Here is a 13,472-nt window from a genome sequence, read left to right on the forward strand (position 1 = left end):
GAGATGACAGCAGACCTGGGGCTGTGCTACCAGCTGGAAAAGAAGCTCCAGCCCACCCCCAAGGAGAAGGAATGGCTGGTGGGCAACCGGTGAGCCCAGGAGGGTGGGAGGAGGAGACCCGGCACCGCTCTGCCCAAAGGGAATGAAGAGGGTACAGAGGAGAAGGCTCCCCTGACCATTTTCTTCACTAGCGTCTGGAGACTTCCACACCCCCCTGACCTACGTCTGAGGGTTTTGGGGCCATTAGTGAGTCATGGAGGGCAAAGTACCAAAGGGGCAAAGTAGAACTTTCTGCTTAACCCCAGGCCTCCATTATCTTCTTCTGGAAAGGAGAAGGTCGGAGGGGGCCTGCCCTCAGACTTGCACAAGGAAGGGTGGAGAAGGCTGAGTAAGGGTCACCTCCCAGCTGACCCGGCCGGTTCAGGCCTTGTGGGGCTCCAGAGGTGAGTGTGACAGTTCAGATGAAGGTCACATCAAGTCCTAGTATCGTCACCTTCAACATAACACCCTGTGCACTTACTGTGAGCTGGGAGGGAATCGGGAGGGCCAACCCTGAGCCCTTCACTTGATGAAGCCCAGAAATGTTGTGGCCTCAGGCCCCGGGGCTTTGCCCAACCCCTGTGCTTGCCATTAGGGCCCCCTCACTCCTCCACCCTGCCTCCCCACAAAGCTGTCCTCACTCCTCCCCACCCCACTGGGAAGCCACATGACACACTGGAGCTTGTCACATGCTGAGCCATATGGTTTCTTCTGCTCAGTTAAGGCCCCCTGTAGACAGCAGGTTCTCTGAGGGGCCAGGACTGCAGCCTCGGTTTGACCCCAAGGGGCCCAGCACAATGCTGGGCACACTGTCGGCCCTCCCTGATGCCTGTTGATCCATTTGGACATGAAAGCCAGATCTTAAAAAATGTGGGTCTGGAAACAATCCACAGCATTCCCAGGAAGACAGCCCCAAACCCCTCTCCCAGCCCACCCCGCGCCATCCACAGTTTGAGTTCTGGCTGGGAACTGGGCTCTCATTCAGCCCATCTGCTCAGCATCTCTGGGTGCTTTTTCTCAGTTTCATATTAGCAAAAAAAAAAGAAAAAAAAAAAAAAAACCTTGAAAAACACAAACAGCAAAGAGGTGGGGGAGGGTGAGTAAAGACCAGTTGCAGCAGGCATGCCAGTAGGGTGGGGCTTGGGGGGATCCTCAGCTGGAGGGCAGCTACTCCCCCTGCAGTCCCTTCCCAGTGTGAGAAGCAGCTAGAGGGGCTGTCCCAGGCTGTGTGGGGTGGGATGAGAGGAGCACCTTACTAAAACTGGTTTGGGTCTTAGAATTTAACTTACTCTGCCAACAATAGGAGGCATGCAACTATCTTTAGTGGGACGTTGGGTGAGTCATTTCCCATCCAATTTGCCTATAAAGGAAATGGATGGTCCACCCCTGACATTCTGTGACTCTCAAGCTAATCAATATCAAAGGAGTATCTGCACCACCCCTGCCCCAAGCCTGCACTGCTCAGGGAACCTGGTGAGACCCTCCCCTACTGCCCAGATGCTCGGCAGGGAGTCTGCAGGAACCCCAGGAACAGAGACCCTGGAGAGAGTCTAGCCTCCACCTCGGGCATCGCAGATGTCACTGTGCAATAACAACCTGGGGAACCCGGGAGATGTCAGCACTGCAGAGGCCTGATGCCACCCTGGAGAGGATAGCACACGGGGGAGCCCAGGTCTGCGCAGGTGACACCACGTGAGACTGATGGGGAAGAGGGGGCTTCAGTCACATCTTGAAGACTCATATCTACGGGCTTCATTTAGTACCTGGAGATCAAGGTTCTGCTGGGAAATAAGATTGAAGCAAGACTCAAGAGTAGAAGATCAAGTGCCATCTCCCCCGACCTGGACTCCCGTACACACCCGTACATTCCACGGACACCTGCCAGTCACCCACCCAGGCCAGGACTGGGGACCACAGAACAAGACACAGGCACTGCCCTCAAGGAACTCAATGCAGTGAAGCATCTGACGACCAGCAGCATAACTTGATGAGTGCAGTCGCAAAAGGGACGCTCCCTCTGTGGTAAGCAGGCTAGAGTGAGGTAACTGCAGATCTGGCTTTAAGTCCCATATGGGTCAGTTGGCTTTGCACAAAAGAAAGAAAATGTCCTAGCCACACACAGCCTCCTAACCATGGCCACTGGCTAAGGCTTAGGCACAGAATAAACCCAAATGACAGTTGCAAAGAGACCCCTAAGTCCAGATATGCACACACTGACCTCCAATGCCAACCACAGAAGGGAGTCCCAACCTAGTGTGAGCCCCCAGGGCGACCCCTCGCATCTTCCTCTGAGTTCCCAGCTCTGACTTCGGCCTTGGGGCTGTGGAGAGTAAAGTCACAGGCTGGGAAATTCCTGTGCTGAGTTCAAAGAGAAGAAGGACAGTGCAATCGGGGGTGGGCCTGTCTTCCGACTGTGGGTCACTAAGATTTCCCTGCAGGTTGCTGCTCTGCTCTGAGCCTGTCTGGGATCCCCTCAGGCCAGCCTTACCCCTTGACAGCCCACTAGGCCCTGTGCTTGCCAGAGCAGAGTAGGGTCAGGCACCCAGCAGATGTTCATAAATAATTTTTTGCATGAAGCAATGCGTTAACTAATAATCCCCTACTTGTGCTCCAGATTCCTGATGAGCCCCCCTCTCCTCCATGTCCCTCTACCCTCCTGGCCCCTTCCTCTCAGCACTTCTATATACTCAAGTCTCCCCAACTCACAAGCATCATCGACACCCTCTGACTCTCGCACCATCTCTACTCACTCCTTGCACAACCCCGTCTGCTATCCACCCTCATCCCTCCCCAGAACTGTTCAGTTACATCAGCAGCAGCCACCAGGCCACTAAACCCAGAGGACACTGTGTGCTCCACCTCGTGCTTGGCCTCTCTGCGGCCGCTGACACAGCTGCTCGTCCCTCCTTGGTGAAACGCTCCTCCCACCGTGTCTCCTGCCCTCTCCACACAGGCCTTTACCTGGGGGAGTCCCTCAAGGGTGCCGTCCCGGGAATCTCTCTTCTCACTCCACCCTCGCCCTGGAGAGCTCACCGCCCCTGCCCCAGGCTTCAATTCCTATCTCTATGAAAATGGCTCCGGATTTTTACCTCCAGTATGGACCCTTCTTCTGAGCCTGGCCCCCAAATACTCAGCTGCTCACTGACATCCCCATTCGTGTCGCAGGCATGGCCAGCTCCACACACAGAACTTAAGCCCTCGTCCTTCCTCTGGGGTCACTCCATCTCAGAGAATGGCTGCGACACTTAGCCAGTTGCTCCAAACCTGTAGCCATTCTTGCCTCCTACCCCTCCCCAAATGCTCACATCTCGTCAATCTACCTCTTACGAAATCTGAGCTCTGACTACTTCCCAATGACCTCACAGGCCCCTTGGATTTAGGCCACCATGCTCTCCCCAGTGGACTCCCAAATCCTCTCCCACTTTCCACTCTGCTCCCTCCTACACATTCTCCACACAACAGCCAGGGTGATTCTTCAAAAGTCCCATCGTCTTACTCCTCTAACATCTTCAATGACTTCAATGCCCTCAGTTAGGATAAAGCTCAAAATCTTTAACCAAACTTCCAAGGGTCTGCCTCTTTGTGCAGAACTGTGGATGCTCCGGCCACTCTGGTCTTCTTCCGGTTCCCCCAGAGCAACCTCCTCTCTCCTGCCTCAGGCCATTTAGGGAGCCTAGTCTCGAGCTCTAACATGGGAACGAATCACTTGGGAATGTTGGTAAAATGCAGATTCTGATGCAGTAGGCTAGAGTGGGGCCTGAGCTCTAAGGAGCTCCCAAATGATGCAAGTGTTGCTGGTCCCTTGGCCTCACTTTGAGTAGCAAACATCTAGAAGACTCTCCTCCACCCTGACTGCACCTTTGCCTAAGTGTTCAACTCTCAGTGTTCAGCTTAAACCTCATTTCCTCAAAGATGCCCCACCCGACCCTCACCAGGATTAGATTAGACTCCCCCACACACACCTTACGTTGTCCCCAAGCTATGCCGTGCTCCTTTGGAACATTCATCACACCTACTTGTCTATCTCTCATTCTTGAAATTATTTTTCCAACTTTTGTCTCCCAAGCTAGACTATAAGCTCCAGGAGAAGAGGAACCATAATGTCTTGGTCAGTACCCAGGTCCCCCGCACTCAGCACTGGGCCTGGCACATGGTCAGCACTTGTAGTAGAAAGCTGTTGGCCTTGCCTACCCTGCATCCATTTCCCCTTCTTCTCAGAGTAGCACCTCAATTTTCCTTTGAGAAGCCACCCCTCTCCCTCTCAGTTGTTACCTTTAGGCAGTGGACATGAGACCCAGGTCTGGCCAATGAGAGCCTTCCGCATCTCTGGTCACAATGATTGGTTCAGAGAAGACATGTGACCTAAGCCAGGCTAATCTGCCTCCTCCCTGGGACCTTTGTTAAAACTACGGAGGAAGAGATACCCTTCCTTCCACTGGAGTTACTTAGCAGGTAGGAGCTACTGTCAGCATCCTGCCACCACAGAGACAGAGCTTGACCAAGAATGAAACCAATACAGAAGAGAGATGAAAAGCGACCAATTTCATGGATGCAGCCATGCTTGGAGTCAATACTTGCCATTACAAAGGTAACAAATTCCCTTTTATGCTTATGCCAAAGTGAGTTATGTTTCCATCACTTGCAACCAAGGTCTTGACCAATACAACCTTCAAATAAAAACAGGCTATTGAATGAATTAAATGAGCATGCAAGTAAAGTCTGCCAAGAGAACTCAGTGACTCCTCCTAGGAGACTTTCTGAGCTCTCCTGCAAACTCCCGCCATCCATGAGCATAAAGACAAGCATCCCACACCCAACTCTGCAGACTAAGGGGCTGAAACTCAGAATGGTGACATGCTTCTCAGCATTACCCCAGGCAAACAAGCCACCCCAGCACCTGGTTCAGATGCCAGTACTGTGACTAGGCTGATGAAGGCGGTATGGCTTTCAGTGCCCCCAAGTACCCCACCAGGAGGAGAGCAGAGCTGTCCTCAGTGTGCCCTGCACCCCGCCCACTCCTGAACTCCTAATCCAACCAGGCAGGCTCTGGCCGCCATTCTGTGATCTTCCCCGTCAGTGCATACCACACAGCTCTCTGCACAGGGGACATTCAATATGGGACAATAATGGGAAGACGGCTTTTATCTCCTTCCTTTGTGGGTGTCACTTTGCAACAGATTAGGTCAGGGAAGAGGAGGTGCAAAAGAGAGCAACAGGGAAGAGCCCTAATTATTTCCTTGTGAGTCACCTCATAGCAGAGGCCAAGGTCAGAGATGGGGACTAGCCTAGATGTCCCTTCCGATGACTCAGGAGGCAGGTGACTTCTTCAGAGCTCAGTCCTCACCCAGCAAAACTGAGGAAAGGAGGGAGGGAGAGGGGTGCATTGCTGCCTAAGCAGGGACATTGACTGAACCAAAGTCTGTCCTTCCTGAGAGCCAGCTCAGGCGTGTATGGCCATCGTGCCAGAAAGGGTCTGAAGGGTGAATGGGGAAGGGCATGGTGGGGGGAAGGTGCTGACCCCTCAGTTCCTTTCCAGGGATGAGACAGGCCTAGGCCTGAGGTCCTGGGATGTGGTCTCCCAGAAAGAGACTTGTGAATGAAATGCTAATAGGAAAATAACTACTGGCCCCCAGAAGGTCCAGGGCAACTCTCCTACAGGAATTGCGATGACAGGGACAGCCCAGGAGGACCAGTCAGAGGCAGTTAGACCAGCATGCAAGTGGCATCATGTCCCAGGAGGGTCCGAGCCCACAGGACCCCTTCTTCCCCAGCCCCAGGAAGCCCTTCTGGGCAGTAGCCCCTTAAGGCACCCAGCTGCATTCTAAGTCTCCCCACCTACTCTTGCCTGGGCCCCTTGTTCCAGAACAAACTCCACAAGGCCTCTCGATAATTACTAAGCACGCTGCCAACCCCATTTGGCCCCAGTCTATTTCCTCACTGCCCCGACACCTCTGAGTTTCGCAGTCACACGTTCCTCCCGCGCTGGTGAGCTTAAGTGGACGCTGCCTCCAGAGATGTCAGGGCACTCCATGGCGCCCACTGGGATGGAAGCAGCTGGGCCTGGAGCCAAACTGACAGTGATAGCAAGGCCTTGAGACTTTCCCCACCCATTGCCCCTCCCCGCTTACCAACTCTAAGCCTCTTACCTTCATGGTGGGAGGTGCAGTGAGAGGAGGGGACAGCGGCCGGTCTGGGAGCGTCACATCCGAGCTGTTGGCCAGCTCCTGCTTCCTGTGAGGAGGCCACAGAACACAGAAGAGGTGAGTGAGGGCGCACCTGCACCTTCCCCTCTCTCCTGTAAGAGCAGCTGGGCTTGAGAGCACAGTCTCACACACTATGGGAAACTAGAGTGGGGTACATTTTTTTGCTGGGATGTGCTGAAGTCTAAAGCAGAGCTACTCCAAGCGTGCTCCCTGCACCAGCAGCATCATTCTCAGGTGCACACCAGACTCTCCAGTGAATCTGTGTTTGAACAATCCATACAGGTGATTCTGATGCACGCAGAAGGCTGAGAATAGTCTAAAGAACTACAGGACTGAGGCTGGGCTGGGAGAAGAGGACAGGGGCAAACGAGTGTGATTCATCCTCCCTGGGGCTCATGTGTCCCTATACAAACACGTGCACACACACGCACGGGCACACATGCCCTGGCCAGAGAGCTGACCTTGGGAGGACGGGGCTGCCTGCTGTGTAAACTGCAGGTAAAACTTATTTTAGTCCATGTGGGCTAGGACCATGGAGAGACAGCTATAAACAGAGTTGTGTCACCATGACAACATGATTGCAACAAGTTCGCTGTTCTCACACACTCCCCACTTTCCATCTGGCCCTTGCTGGTGACCAGGGGGTGCTGGTTTGCAGTCCAATCACCAGATAGAATGTCTGTGGTGGGGTAAGCCATCAGAGCAATGGTTACACCACAGGGTCAGCTGGGCAGAACCTGGGAGAGTCCCCAGACAAGGGACTCTGGTCCCTTTATCCTGGGACAGGAGGGAAGGCAAGAATAATGGTACAAAGAGCCTAAGAAGACCAGGCTGAGCCATCAAAGCCCCAGCTTTGCAACTGTCTCCTTCTCCAGAGCCCCAGCTTGAAGCAGCCAGAGTCAGCCTGACCCCTGGTCCCACTTAAATGACCAGAGAATCCCCACGGCCACCTCAAGAGAATGCTTCTCTACTTCTTTGCAGCTCATGTCCTGCCAGTGGGGGTGACAGCTTCAATGCCAAGCCTCCTTCATGAGAGAAGCCCACCCTCCCAGGAGAGCCCAGCCCTCCACCTTTCCAGAGAAGCCCTTGCCTTAAGGCCCAGACATCGTCCTGTCCCGGACTCCCTCAGCCCAGGCAGGCCCAGTCCAAGAAAAACCATGCCAGGTGCCGCAGGCCCTGTCTAGCCTGTCCCTGCAGCCAGCCACGCCTCACTGTCCCCTAGATAGCCACGTAAGGAGGCCGCGTGAACATCTGGCTTAGCAGAGGATCCATATGACCCCATTAACTTCAATCCTGCCAGTCTCCCCTTTCTGCTCCTCCATCTGCCTTCCTCCCTCTTTCTCCTGGACCTTGGTCCCACTCTGATGGCTGGAGGAGGGGCCCTCTCCCTCCTGATCCAGACCGTGACTCATGCAAGAACCAAAGGACCAAGTCTCAGCACGTGTGCGTGTGCATGCACACCTTCACACACAAAGGAACGACTGCAGCTCCTTCTACCTCTCAGCCAAAGCCACCAACCTCCCCTGCCACTGATGGCCTCAGAGGTTACCATTGTGGGGTCCAGCCCGCCTGCTCTGGCCTTCATCTTCCTGTGGACCCGAGAGAACTTAGCCTAGCACAGGCTCACCCCCTCCCACCACTCTGCACTCTCCCAAGCATCCACTGCTCCTCCTCAATGGGCCTGCACCCCTGAGAGCGATGATGGGGGAAAGGGAAGGGAAGAAGGGTGATCAAGGATGGGGAGCACCACCCTCGGGCCCCCCAAGGTGAAGAAGGATGAGGGCAGCTCCCCAGAGGGGCTGGGAGCCTGGTAGGGGAAAGCATGCAGGGAGGGGAGGGGGGGGGCAGGCCCCCCAACCCAGAGTCCATAGGACTGCTGTGGATTAACTGAGGACCTCTGGCCCAGGCCCCTGGAGTTGGCTTGTGGGCAAACTTAACTGATAGCTGCCCTGGCTCTCCAGGAACAAAACTCTAGAGGAAGGCAATGCTGGCAGGTCAAGGGACGCATATACACATAGTCATGCTGTCCTGTTCTCTCCATAAGGCACAAGACGTCCACTCCCATGGGACCAGAGCAGATGTCATTATTGTCCAAGGTCCCTGAGTTCGAGGCAAGGGGCCCCTGTACCCAACCCTCCCTGGACTGAGCCCGCTCCCCTGCACCAGCCTGTTTTCCCAGAACACAGGAATAAGCCCTCAGGACCAGTCTCCAGGGAGTGGTGAGGACTATCAAGTGGGAGCACGGGGCATCTTCTGCCAGAAGAATTTCCTGAATGGTGCTTGAAGCCTGGAAGGTGCTGGAGCAGGAATGAGCACCAGTGGCTATCATCCTCATGCTAGCTCCAGCACTCTGTCTAAGACTGCAGAGCAAACGCCAGGACGGGCAGAGGGCATGACTGCTGGCCTCAAAAAGATCAAAACCGAGAGCACACACAAGGCCTTGGCCGCAAATTAGAATCTACCCTGCCTTGGTATACAGATGGCTTGGAGTGGCACCTATGGAAAGGGAGGGCCACACTGCATCATCCCTCCTCTCGACTCCAGCCCTCCCTCCTAGGAGCCAAAGGTACTTATTTAAGAGCTAACTGCCTGTTATGGGTCAAATCACGTCCCCCAACAAGATATGTTGAAGTCTTACTCTCCAGTACCTATAAATGTGACTTTATTTGGAAATAGGGTCTTTGCAGATATAATCAAATTATGATGAGGTCATTAGGGTGGCCCTTTAATTGAGTATGCCTGGTGTCCTCAGGAGAGGAGAAGGTGGCCATGTGAAGACACACACAGGGAGAAAGCCATGTGACAACGGAGGCAGAGATTGGAGTGACGCAGCTAGAACGCCAAGGAATGAACATCAAGGATTGCTGGCCACTGCAGAAGCTAGAAGAGGCCAGAGGATTCTTCCCTGAGCCTTCAGAAGGAGCACAGCCCTGCTGATCCTGGATCTTGGACTTCTAGCCTCCAGGACTGAGACAATAAGCATCTGTTGTCTTAAGCCACCTGGTTTATGGCACCTGGTTACGGCAGCCCTAGGAAATGAACGTACTGCCCAGACCCAGGTTCTGGCCTTGACTTTGTAATTGGAGGACCAAAAACAAGAAGGATGAAATCCCTGCTTCAGCTTCACCACCCGTACTGTGGTCAACGGGTCTCAACCTTGTCCTGTCCCAGCATCACAACCAACGACATTCGCTTACGAGCCACCCTCCCAAGGACAGCCAGGCCCGGCCTAGCCACTGGCTGGTGCTGAGATAAGACAAAGTAAGAAGCACAGTGCTGGGTGCAGTTCCAGCGCTCGCTCAAACATATCAAACATGAGGAGTAATGTGACCCCATCAAGGGACAACATTGAATCTGCTCTAATTCATTTTAAGCAAAAGATAAATTATTAGCAAAGGTAGCACCCTTACTGTTCTTTGAAACAACTTTCTGGAAACCCACAGTGCTCTTGACATGCGTCATAGCCCTGAGATTAAAAACTCCCCCTCCAGCCATCCCAGCCTAATGCTCACATGCAGCTCTAAGGACGCAGGGTCCCAGACCCACATAGGGATCCACAGAGGAGGGGTTGGTAATGGGGGCAGAGGAGGGGAAAAGGAGGACGGAGAGAAGGCCGAGGAGGGGAGGAGGAAGATCCTACACTCAGCTAAAAGAGAAGGGTGGCAAGAGCAGGAGTGAACGGGCAGATCAGGAGAGCTCCCTCCAGCCTCTGGGGTCCTGAGGGTGCCACCCCCTTGGCATCCCGACTGCCCCAGAACCACATGGCGCTGAGCTTCTCTGCCAGGGATTCTTTCCCCAGAAGCACAGGGCAGCGGGGAGGGGTCAGGGAGGCCAGGAGACATCCTAACCGGCTTTAGCCAAATGCAACTCTCAGGAGAAAATGACCAAAGAGCCTGGAGCGGAAGCTGAGAAACCAGAGCGGGTGATTTACCCAGATGGGGCTGTTCGCAGGGCACTGGACAGACCCCCAGGGGAGGGCCCCCACACAGCACCCAGGCCTCCAGGGTCCGCACCCACAGCTTCAGATGTCTCTGCCCCACTTAAGGTCAATGAAGCCATGATCCCTCACCCATTTCTATGAAAGTGCCCTACATTAGGAATCAAGAGATCCCTGGGTTCAAGTTTGGTTCTAACTGCTACCCTGCTGTGTGACACTGGTTAAGTCACCTCGCCCCTGTGAGTCCCAGGTCCTTCATCTGCAAAAATGGGGGTGATAATTTTCTGAGGAATTAAACATAATGGATGAGAAATAAAACATAAAGTCCTATACAAATGTAGACCATTATTATTATTATAATCGTCTTTATTATTGTTATAATTTATAAAATGGTGATCTGATCTCCAAGTAGAGAGAGAGAAGCAAGGATTCAGGGCTCTTTAAATGTCCTTGAAAACATTTCTGGCATCTCAGATAAGCACCAGTTCTAGCCCCGGGGATCTACTCTCAGGACCATAACCATCGGTTAATAATCAACAACAGGAAACATACCCCCCATCAGCAGATGGCTCTGGGGCCAGGTTTAAGGCCTCGCTCTGGCAGAGTATTCTCCCCTACCTTCAAACGCCCATTTTCTGCTTCTCCCACCACACCAGCTGCCCAGCCAGCCCACCACGCTCAGCTCTACTTTCTCTTGCTTTCCAAATAGCCAAGCTAGGGAAATGCAGACAGCTGGCCGCTGCAAAGAGCTTCTCAGGACAACCAAACCGAAAGGAATGAGAAACATTATTCACAACAGCCAAAAAGTGGGAACAACCCAAGTGTCAATCAATCAATGAATGGATGAACAAAGTGTGGTCTATCCACACATGGAATATTATTCAGCCATAAAAACAAATGGAGTACTGATATATGCCACGACATGGATAAACCTCGAAAACATCAAGCTAAGTAAAAGAAGCCAGACACAAAAGGCCACATATCGTATGATTCCACTCATATGAAATGTCCAGAATAGGCAAACGCAAACACAGAGATAGAAAGTAGATTAATGGTTTCCAGGGGCTGGGAGGAGAGGGGGGTGGGGAGTGACTGCTAATGGGTACAGAGTTTCTTTCGGATGTGATAAAAATTGTTGTGGAACTACATGGTGGTGATGTGCACAACTTTGTGAATATCCTAAAAACAACTGATTTATATACTTTAAAAGGGTGAATTTTACAGTATATAAATTCTCTCTCAATTGTTTAAAAGGAACAAGAAAGAAGAGGCTGAAAGGGCCCCAGAGCTGTCATTCCTGCTGCTTAATTTCTTCTCTGGGTGCCTTTTGGTGGCCCCAGGGCCCAGGCTGTGTGCAAGTTCTCGCCTTATGGCCGTGCTTAAGATGCTGAGTAGGGTTTCCTTATCACTTGCAGCTGCTGAAAACAACACTGTATGTGTCAATTATCTCACAATAAAAAGAAATAACTAAGCTTAAAAATTAAAAAAAAGAAAGCAACCCCTTTCTTACCCCCTCCCAACACTCTTAAGTACTTACAGCACAATCATTCATTTGGAGAGATTTTTAGAGTTCCAACTTTTCACATTTTCACATCCTATGTAACCAACTAGACCATAAATGATAGAAAACAACATAATGAAACAAAATATAAGGTAAAATAAAAATCTTCAAGAGAAATCACCATCAATAGCAGACACGATGTGAGAAAGAGGGCACTAGCGGCCAGGAGTAGCTCTAGCTGGCCCCATCCCTGACAAGCTGGACCCTCAGAGTCTTCATACCTCTGGCTTCCCTTCTGCAGAGGGGGCAAGCTAACACTCATCTCCTGTTCCCCGCACAGGACTTGGAAAATTATGCTCAACTCCTCAATGTGACTAGAGTCTTAGACAGTTTTCACGTTGGCAGAGAATGTGTGGTCACTGGGCAAGCCAGGCCAGGGGAGGATCTGGCAGGGACCAGGCTGGGTGGGGGCTGAAGTTCCACCCATGCCCAGAGGAGTCCGTCTTGCTGTCTACAGAGACCCAAGGCCGGCAGCGCAATCACAGAGCCCTCATTCTAGCAGCCAGCAGAGTTGGGGCATCCCTGTGGCTGGGAAACAACATTCGAAAAGTTCCGTCCACACATGGCAGGCCAGCCTGGCTGCAGGCTGGAAAGAGGGCCAGGCTCCAGCCTCAAGGGAGGTGGGTGGGCAGTGAGTACAGAGGATCAAAAGCACTGGCTTTATGGTCCAACAGGCCTGGATTTGAATTCCAGCACCACCCTGGTCAGCTATGTGACCCTGGTTGGGCTACCTCACCTCCCCAAGCCTCAGCCTCCTCGTCTGTAAAACGGTATAATAATGCTCACCTCCCTGGGTGGTTTGAACAGACCCTGTATAGCACTTAGCACAGTGCCTGGTACCCCACAAAAACACAGTACCTGGTCGTCATTGTTGCCAAAGCTGCAGTCAAATGAACTGGAGGGAGCGGGCATGGTGGGGGGCCAAGGCAGAAAGCCAGTAGGAGGGCAGAAGGGAGGCAGGGATGTCCTCAATCTGGGGGAACTCGCGTGCCCACATACTTTGGACTGTAAGCCTGGACGCAGGGACAGGAGAGCCCAGTTGCTGCATGTGAGCCACCAGGTCCTGGGTACGTGCACATGGCTTGATTCCAAACCCCCAGGGGACAGACATGGAAGGGAGGGCATTAATGTCCCTCCAGTGTTGGGGCCGATGTGGAAGTGGAAGGACACGAGACCAGGAGAGCTGGCAGTGGGGGTGGAAGGAGGGAAGGGGGGCACAGGATTCAGGAATGAGAGGCTCTGACAGGTGAAGGGAGGGAATCCCAACACCCTGGAGAGCCGCTTGGGAAGGAGTAGGTGTTGGTCACCTGATAGCACCTGGCAGGGTTGACTTTGGTGTCACATCCCATCCCCGTGCATACTCTAAGAGGATCCCAGAGAGTCAACTCTGGACCTTTAATGATTCAAAATTCCCCAGGGAATGCAAAACAGCAACCCTCACCCCCACCATGCCCACCCAATCCCAGAGTTCACGGACAGAGACCAGCAGCCCTGGGAGAAACCACTAGACGCCATCCAACAGCCTACTCACACAGACAAGGACGCCAAGGCCCAGAGAGGCAGAGGGAGTTGCCCAAACCCCACAGCAAGCCTCTCTCCTGTTCTCCAGAGAAGAGGCACAGATCCCAAATCACCTCAGCACAGCAGGAGGTGAGCAGGGCACGTCTCGGGGAGAAGCATCAGGAAGCACAGGTGGTTTATGGACCAACATTTATAAAGCATGAGTACCAGG

The 13,472-nt window shown here is 53.0% G+C and overlaps 1 protein-coding gene across 19 annotated transcripts in view; it reads right to left on the minus strand.

Annotated features, from left to right (window-relative positions):
• RAP1GAP2 (RAP1 GTPase activating protein 2) overlaps positions 1–13,472 on the minus strand; it is a 210,790-nt gene that overhangs the window by 93,947 nt on the left and 103,371 nt on the right. For all 19 annotated transcript variants that reach the window (XR_011493635.1, XM_070482583.1, XM_070482581.1 and 16 more), the window contains one exon: positions 6,186–6,270. Coding sequence is in view for 18 of the 19 variants with exons in the window: in XM_070482583.1 (XP_070338684.1) it covers positions 6,186–6,270 (85 nt within the window). In the remaining variant the exon portion in view is untranslated. The remainder of the gene's footprint in view (positions 1–6,185; positions 6,271–13,472) is intronic.

The sequence above is a fragment of the Equus asinus genome, chromosome 13 (assembly GCF_041296235.1).
Source record: "Equus asinus isolate D_3611 breed Donkey chromosome 13, EquAss-T2T_v2, whole genome shotgun sequence".
Taxonomy (NCBI): Eukaryota; Metazoa; Chordata; class Mammalia; order Perissodactyla; family Equidae; genus Equus; species Equus asinus.